This window comes from Populus euphratica, unplaced genomic scaffold (genome assembly GCF_000495115.2).
Source record: "Populus euphratica unplaced genomic scaffold, PopEup_1.0 scaffold642.1, whole genome shotgun sequence".
Lineage (NCBI taxonomy): Eukaryota > Viridiplantae > Streptophyta > Magnoliopsida > Malpighiales > Salicaceae > Populus > Populus euphratica.
Genome location: NW_011500515.1, coordinates 102,907 through 111,932, shown reverse-complemented (window position 1 = coordinate 111,932; position 9,026 = coordinate 102,907). Strand labels below are relative to the sequence as shown.

The following is a 9,026-nucleotide window of genomic DNA, read 5'->3' as shown; positions in this document are numbered from 1 at the left end:
CATGGAAGATACATCACATCGACCGAAAGTGCCTAACAATTATATTTATATATAAAAAAAAAAATTGGCATAATTATTGCTCTTTTTTGGAGATACAGAGCTTGGAAATATTAGACCCAACAGAATGAATGATTTATCTGCTCTCATGCGTTGCGAACTTTGTAGCTTGATGACCGCTCAGCAGTGCCCCTTCCATGCAAGGATACATCGTGGAAAAAACCAGAATCCGGTCGATCAGCTCAGCATGCGAATGAACCCAACAAAACCCAACATAACGAGATGAGATGGGGAAGTGGCCTGCAGCCCAGACAAACCCTCCCTAATCTAGCCCAACCAGATGGGAGAGAAGAAAGGGAAGCCAGAGGGCTAGACAACAATCTTAAACCTAACACCAAGCACAGCCGAACCATCTCTGCTCGTTGAATTGATAGAAATAGAACCAAGTTTTTTTTTTTTTTTCTGGGTGCAAGCCACCCTATTATAGCCACCATATTATATTTCTTGATGCTAGCCATGGTTTGCAATCATCAAGATCAGCGCGTGCCTTTAGCTTCCATATTATAAGTTAATTTTACAGTAACATAAACTAAAGCAGACAACCAAGTATTTATAATATCACAGCTATGGAAAACCCAATCTTTTTTCAAGTTTTTGTACGAATTCTTCAATAATATTCAAGTGATTATAATAAGCTCGAATAAAACACCTACATTATCATTGCTCAAAGATGCATGCTACCATAGCGTCAAGCCAAAGTATAATTGCACTAACTTGAAAACCACACAGTAAAAAGGGTTCAGGAGGAAAATCAAATCGCTACAGAAACCTGTGGCACAAGAAAGAAAGGACAAAAAAAGAAAGATAAGGCACATTGTTTTACCAAACGAAAAAAAAGGATAGACCCCTTCATTTCTCATATCCAACATCCCCTATACATTTGTTAGCCACAATACCCCATTGCTATGCAACCATTTCTCCAGCCTACACTGAGACTACACTAAGATGCTGCAGCATTGATGTCTAGTCACCTACAACACGACCATTTTACCACTCTGAAGCTAAATTTTCTCCCCAACGTTAGACGATCCAAACATTAAGATATTCATCTCCAAAGGGAACACAATGTCGAAAGTTCCTGGCAAGCCTTTAGCTATCTAAACAAATCTCCAATTCTGTGAGGTGATGTTAGGCGTAATCTAATTTTGGGAGACAAAAAAGTTTAGAGATAGTTAGAACTGCCTGAGAGCTTAGGCTAGATCACATGTTAGTCATGGCAAGCAAAACTGCATTTGCTCTGAACATATCCACACCAGAAATATTGTTTGTCAGGCAGTTCACTGCAGACCGCTAGGCATACCAGTTGCAGGTATAGAGGTTGTTTGGGGGGATGTGAGATTAACCATCATATCACCATTCTCCAAAGCACCCACTGGTCCTGCACTGCCCTTGACAGTTTGCTCCAGAAGTTGAACAAGCGACATAAATATTTCCATCCTCGTTATATCCCTGTTTGCCTGCATATGACACTTCAATTTAGATAACAGAATGCGAAGATAGTAAAAGAAGCACCTATTAGACTCATGTAGTATGGCTTCCAGAATGGAGGGCGAGGAAGCAGTCATTGTTATGCACATGATATTTACCAACAATCTAAAGGATAAATTCTGAAACTTAGACTGTAGCTTGGTCATTTGCATAACACATACAAGTGCAAGTCAAGACATTTTGATCAGGTTTATACATTTCATTTCCCCTGGTCTTGTAGTTCTAGATCAAATGTGAAAGAAAACACTCATTTGGTCATATTATTAGTTTATACATCTTCCCACCTTGAAGATGAATAGAAGAAATGGTAAAAAATGAAGCCCAAACGCATGCACAAAGCATAGCATATCTGAAATTTCAAGTTCATTGCAACACTTACCCTCATAAAAATTTTCACAAAGAAATGAATAATTATTATTGTTCAAAGAGAAAGTCTGAGAAAATTTTGACTAAAATTCCAGCTGTAATGCTCTTTAACATTAAAATGAACAAAAATCGCATTCGTAAACAGCCACGGCAGCTAAACAGTCAAATAAAAAGAAAAATATTGCATCATGCTTGCTTTCTTCATAAAATACATGGTTATCAGAATCACAATCCAAACGATGCAAGCAGACCAGAAATTCTTTATTTTTCCTCAAAATGCCTCCATAGGGCAACAAAGATGTAAAATGGACATAGATTTTTTCTTCTCACAATAAACATGCAGTTAGAAACACAAAAGCTCGATGCCTTTAGGTAAAGGAGTCCTTAATGTATTCATTTATATCAAGAAAAAAAAAAAAGATCAAAGCCTTGATGTTGTTTGCCAGAAAAATCAACACCCTAGTTCAGTCAAGGAATAAAAGTTCACCAAACCATTCTTTGCTACCTATCAAAAAGTCATCTTGTTCATCCATTTATAATGGGATAATGCAAAAAATCAAAGCAAGACTGAAAAAATCATCCAGTTACAGCCATCACAACCCTTGTGAATGAATAAACAATAACATGGATTCATGAGATAAATGATGCAAAGTAACATGGTTGATTAAACTAAAGGAAATATTTGGATGTGCTCACTAGTGATGCCAAGAAATAATCATTATTTGCTCCAACTTTTGACTAAACTATATTTAAGAGGCATCCCATATGTTTTTCATATGAACAGATGGGCACAGTTGAATTACTGAACTTGATTGTTTCCAACTAAAAGTGTGTGAATAAGAAGCTGCTGGGAAGATAATCCAACAATGTGAGGACACCCCACATATTCCTTCCATAAGGGGTTACTTGGGAATGACAGTTGATTAGTGCACACAGTGTTTCAGTTTAGAATCCTACCTCTACTGCAAAACATGCCCAGATCTTGTCATTCCGAGCTTCCATCACCCCCTTCAAGATTGTCAATCCCAATCCCCTAATTAAGTCAGCTATCTCTAAAAAGAAACCTCGTTCTTCACAAAGCATCTGTCAAAAGAGGAAATATATGATTGGAAATAGAGGATAAAAGAAACTTTTTAAAAACGAACAGCTCCATAGCTGAGCAAAGAAAAAAAGGCATTACCTCCACGAGCATCTGGCGAGGTGGATTCAGATCCTCAACGATGATAGGACAGACCATAGACCGTGAACCAACTTCAAATGCCCACGTTGCTCCTCCCTCAAAATTGTCCTTCAAATGGAGTCCACCTTCCTTGTTAATAAGCTGCATATTTACACAAGAATAAAATACAGTCAGAAACATTTTACTCTTGTTAGTAACTGTGCAAAAGTACAAAATGTCAAAAAGCTAATGTAGATATAAGAGTAATTTAATCATTTCCAAAACACAGTGTGCATAAATCTTGACCGATGTCCTTGATAACTGTACTTAATAGGACAAGATATCCTCATATCATGTTTATGCCTATTAAATTTCATAGGCATTCTCCATCCCGGATCGCAATACCCATTCGCAGCAGTACTTGACAAAGTTTCCACAAAACATGAGCAGGTGATCCCTCTATTGGGTTTAGAAAGGGCAGCAAAAATAGAAACACCCATCCAAATTAGCATGGAAAACATATAGATAGTATATGTAATCGATACCTTCGAGTCCCCAGTTTGTTTTAGCTTATCTGCATGCTTTGTCACACTTTGCAAGAAAAGCATATGCTTGATGGTGCGTTCAAGCAGAGAATCTATGCTACACTGTTAGACCACAGTAACACAAGAAAGAATAATATAACATTAACTATCAAAATTAATTATCAGATGAAAAAAGACATGCAGCATAAGGATTAGAGAAATGCATTACTTTTGCTCCATTTGGCACAATCTCGCGCAACTCCTTTACCCGATCTTGGATCATCTGCCGATCTTTGGGCCTGGGTCTCAGGTTCTCTCCAGGTTTAAGCCTTTTATGATTTGGTTTGCTTGTTGCGTCATTTTTCTTGGAAAATGCAGTTGAAACACTGCTATCATGCCATGCTTTATGGCCCTGCTCAACCCAGGAACTCAGCTGGGACCCGTAGATGGAAGTAGTTTGAGAATAACTTCCAGCATCATCCTTACTGCAGCCAGATCTAAAAGAGGTAGATGCTATGGTCCCTGCTTTTCCAGGCAGGCTAATTAACTCCCTCTGTACCCGATCAGCCATACCAATTGAGCCATAGGTGGGAGAACCACTGGGAAAGGATGACGCACTGATCTTTGTCAATGATGTCTTGCAAGACACATTATCATCTGAGCTCTGCTTGGCAGCAGCATGCACCCTAGATACCACAGCATCTAAAAGATCAGTACCCATGTCAGAGAACATATTACTGTCTGATATTCCTTCATTAAGTGAAAAAATATCAGAATTTGCCTCCCGGATACTCGTAAATGCTAAAGCATCGTTAACCATATCTTGTGTCTTCACACATGCCTCTTCCCGAAGTAAATTATTCCACTGGTCGTCGAGTAGTTTGTTTTTAAAACCCACGCCCAAAATATCATACAAGTCATCCCCAGATGGAAGTTGAGCACATGGCTCATCAATCATAGCATTTACAGTAACCGTATTCTGACTTCCAGAAGCATTCTTCAGGCAATCATTAACAGGACCAAGGATTTTCTCACCCAAATATATATGTTCCCCTGGTTGAGTTAGTGGGATGTTAAGTGCTTGAAACAAGTCGCTATCAACCTTTTTTTCCATAGCAGGTATTTCATTTTTAATAGGCTTCACATCTGGGGGATAATATTCATGATTGGAACTCCCTGAGAGAATGCCACTCGCACTAAAACGACCCAACAGACTGGATAAATGAACCTCCTCTGCCCTTGATGAACCAGCATTTTGAATTCCAACCCCTGCCAGAAAAGTGGACGAGTGATTAAGATCTGCCAACTTCTGCAGTTTCAATAACGAGCACGGAATTGAGTGTGGTCTTGTCTGACCACCCATTTCATTAGGTAACTGTCCAGATATATGAGAACCTCCAGGAGAAGTAAGAAAAAGGCCTCCATTTGTCCTTACATGGGACATAGTAAGGCTATCTGATTCACTTTTATTGTGACCAACATGATTTTGAGCACCCGCATCAGAGAAAATCTGCCGTTCCAGTAATTTTATTATGTTATTGTTGGTATCTGATTGACTAATAATTGGTTGATGATTGAATTCAGGTCTTGAATCAGTCTGCTGGTTCAATAATGCACCAGGATTTGAGGGGATTACTTCAGCTCCAACCACTCCATCAGGTAGCTGGCCCATGAATGGATTGTCTGGCTTCATCACTGGAATAATCTTTGGTTCACAGAAGTTATCACAAGATTTAGCCAAAGTTTTAGTCACGTTATGGATATGAATAGCTGAAGAAGTAGCAAGTTGATTATCCTGAATCTGTCTTGGTTGAGAACATGAAGGTCGACCAACAATTCTAGAAGCTGCCTGAGATGAGATTATTTGTTGGTTGAAGCTGTCTGCCAAGTAAGGAGTAGAGTTTGGCACCTTATAATTTCCAGAAAAACACACAGGAAGAGGCATTCCACAGGAAATAGGTATTCCAATTCTTTCTGTAGATTCATTTTCCATGTGGTTGTCAGACAGAAGGGCTCCAGGGATGCACCCTATTTGCAGGATCGAACTCTTCACAATGTTCACAAATCCAATATTCTCCGGAATCTGAAACAGTAAAGATAATATAATAAAATATATGGAAAGCAACAGGCAAACTGCTTTGACATAATGAACAAGTAACCAATGCAATAGAATATTGAAAATTACAAGTATAGCCATAGTATCAGTGGTGAAAAATAAATTTTCAATTGGACACCTTTATAAAGCAAGCAGAGTGGAAATGACTAACCTATAAGAAAAATATCCTTACCAGCAAGTGAAGTGAAATTACATACACATGATAACATTGGAATTTGAAATTCAATTCATTGTCACATCAAAGAAACTGAATAGCAAGGACTTACAGCCAAGGAAGAACCAAGTTGAAGTACTCCATAAGGACAAACAGGAACAACAGCAATTGTCTGCAAGACAATTAAAATCACTTCCATGGAAAGCAGATTAAAGATTATTTCAGAAATTAGAACATACAGAAAGCTAACAAACCTGCATCCCAGCTGAAAACTGGAGATGTGCCTCATTTAAACCCTGTAGAACACAAGATTGAAGTTATAACAGGTTTAACCACCAACAGTGCATTTCAGAGAGGAAAAAACAGTCATGCTGGTATTGCATTGAGATGTTTTATTGTTAAACTTTCATCAAAATCATTACTCATTCAAATGTATAGACCACTTAGGTCATTTTTGGTAGAAAAAAATGGAAAATACAGTGTGATACATATCATCAGTAGAGTTTCTGTACTATGATTATACAGGAGAAAAGAAAATGAATCCAACTTTCAATGGACTCCAGATGGCAAGTTGTGCAACCCAGTATAGATAATGGACACAGATTATGCAATATTTGGTGCTACAAAACTCTATGCCACAGCACTGGAAGATAAAATTATGTTAGCATACTTCTGGGGGATGGGCATCTCTACAGCAATTGTTTGCAAGAATCCACTCATGGTTTCCTGTAAAAGCAGCCCGGCCGACAATTCTGCAAAATTAAAAATCAGACTTTCAATAGGGAAAATGGATAAGGCAGTGAAAATGTGAAACTAAATCGTAAGATACACGAAAAAGAAGAAATACATACCCTTCACCAACTATAATAACCTGATTATTTGCCATCATTTTGTTAATAAGCAGACGGAGTCTATCCCCCTCATGAACTCCAAACTGTGAGGAATGAACCTCAGAACCTAAGTATCCTTCCCTTTCTCTGAAAGGCAGTACTAGGTTCTCAGTTCCAGAAGTGCTTGGTGAAACTGAACATAATGTTGATTCGGAGTTACATTCCTCCCAAATTAACAACCTGCAGATTAATAAAATATGTTAAGATCATTCAAATCAATAACCGAATTTGGGCAAGTAACTAAGACCAAAAAACAAAATAAATCACAGCTTCTGTCTAGTTGCCAAAAAGCCAAGATAAAAAACAAAATCAGATCCCATGTTCTGCTATGATTTTTCTTCCCTTTTTTACAACATCTTCTTAGAATCCAAACAGAAGGTAACAAAAAATTAAAGTCACCAATCAGCAGAATCTTCAGTTGCTGATAAAAGGGTAACTATTTCTTTCAGTTCGAAACCAAGATAACAGGACAGAATGGAATCAAACAAACAAAGACAGATAGAATCAGTCGATTTCACGAACACGAAATCAGTCAATACAGAAGGGGTGTAGTCAAACCAATACAAATCAGCTTTTACTGAGATTCTTAAAGACAAAACAGAATAAACCAAAACACAAGGATCCAGAAACAGAACGAAAAAGAAAGGGTCTATTGGATTGCGCATCCTACATAAGACAACAGTAACCAATCAGACTTCTGATAAAAAAGAAAAGAAAAAAAAAGGGAACAACCAGCCTGTAACATATCATTCAAAGACCAAGATAGCCCAAAAAGAAAAAACACAAATATAAGACCCTCTTTGTTTGGTCCCTCAGAAAACACATAAAGAAAAAGAAAACCCAGAATCCTATGCTAACACCATGACAGACCAAAAGATAAAATCACTCATCAGATCCTCTTTGTTTGGTCACTCTGAAAATACAAGAAATGTACAGTAAAAATAAAAGAAAACACCAAAAACAAGTGTTTTCCCTCTATTTATTCATCAATCAAACAGAAAAACATACACACACAAAAAAGGAATGTCCAAAGAAGTAAAACCCAGAAAACAAAAGGTCCAAGTATATTCCACGTTACACTTCTGTTTCCCTTACATTATCCTCCATTTTCTTAGCAACCAAACAAACAAGCAAAAGAAATAAGGGGGGAAAAGCACTTACTTAGGATTCTGGTATCCGATCTTCCAAAAAACAGCATAACACCATTGATTAACACAACAAAGTTTCTTCAAAACTTCTCTCAACAAAAGACCCATCTCACAACTTCAACTCGCTGACCTCCAAACCAAGGCTTTTCTTAAACCTTAAACAACAACTTAATAGCATGAAAAGAGTAACAAAAGTGAAGTCACTGTTTTGTGACTGGTCAGTGCCAAAGACTGCACATTTTTTGACAGTCTAACTTCCACGACAGGATCCTCTCCCAGCCTGTTTAGTTCTAAGACCACCACTCCTCTTTCTCTCTGGATCCAAGTTCACTGATATGACCATTCTCTTGCAAGCCATATTCCCACCACCGACACAGAAAAACCCACGAAGGTTTTTCAAACAAGAGAGCTTTAATGAAAAAGGAAAAAGCTTCAATATGATAGTGTTCATGCTACAATTTGAATCATTATATGTGTTACAGACCTCCTCAAATTCCCTTAAATGCAAGTATGGATTTTCTAAATCTAAGCCATGAAAAGAAGGTAAAAGTTAAATAATGTCTGGTTTAAAATTAAAATGAGATGCATCAGGAGGAAAAACTATGCATGATGGTGCACTTGTTCTTGTGGGATTCATGTGGTCTCTAAGTGTTCTAGCACGATTATTCTCATTATTCTCATTATGAAGCGATTGATTATCTTCTTCGGCCATATTTTCTAAAAATGATGAGAATACCCTATAAAGTTTACCACTTGATGTACGTGACCACACTCTCATACACGTGTAGGAATAGAATTAAAAAGAAGAAGAAGAAGAAATAAGAGATAAGAAACAAAGTTATATATAAGAAAAGTGAAAACAGAAAATAAAATAAATGTTATAATTTGTACAAGAACTTACCTTCTCGGTCACGATGCCAAAAACTTGACACAACTAAAAGATTGATGTCTTCTCCCAAGTGTAGGAGTGTCGAAATAATAAATAACCCGACAAGACAGGGGTTGAACCACAAGGAGGTTAATTGTACAAATTATAAATAACAATAATAACAATAACAACAACAACAATAATAATAGTAATAACAATAACAACAACAACAACAACAATAATAATAATAATAATA

At 37.3% G+C, this 9,026-nt stretch overlaps 2 protein-coding genes across 2 annotated transcripts; both read right to left on the bottom strand.

Moving 5' to 3' along the window:
* Positions 1-742: 742 nt before the first annotated feature.
* On the bottom strand, positions 743-8,027 carry LOC105115131 (transcription factor LHW-like). The gene is made up of 10 exons (XM_011011931.1): positions 7,916-8,027; positions 6,716-6,934; positions 6,535-6,616; positions 6,119-6,160; positions 5,977-6,036; positions 3,824-5,677; positions 3,616-3,717; positions 3,092-3,232; positions 2,869-2,994; positions 743-1,514 (listed from the first exon to the last, which is right to left on the bottom strand). The coding sequence occupies exons 1-10, from the start codon at positions 8,008-8,010 to the stop codon at positions 1,335-1,337; spliced, it is 2,901 nt and encodes a 966-aa protein (XP_011010233.1). The 5' UTR covers positions 8,011-8,027; the 3' UTR covers positions 743-1,334.
* Positions 8,028-8,104: 77 nt separating this feature from the next.
* On the bottom strand, positions 8,105-8,304 carry LOC105115130 (uncharacterized). Its single transcript, XM_011011930.1, has one exon. It carries the CDS (start codon positions 8,258-8,260, stop codon positions 8,153-8,155), a length of 108 nt encoding a protein of 35 aa, XP_011010232.1. The 5' UTR covers positions 8,261-8,304; the 3' UTR covers positions 8,105-8,152.
* Between the last annotated feature and the right edge of the window lie 722 nt (positions 8,305-9,026).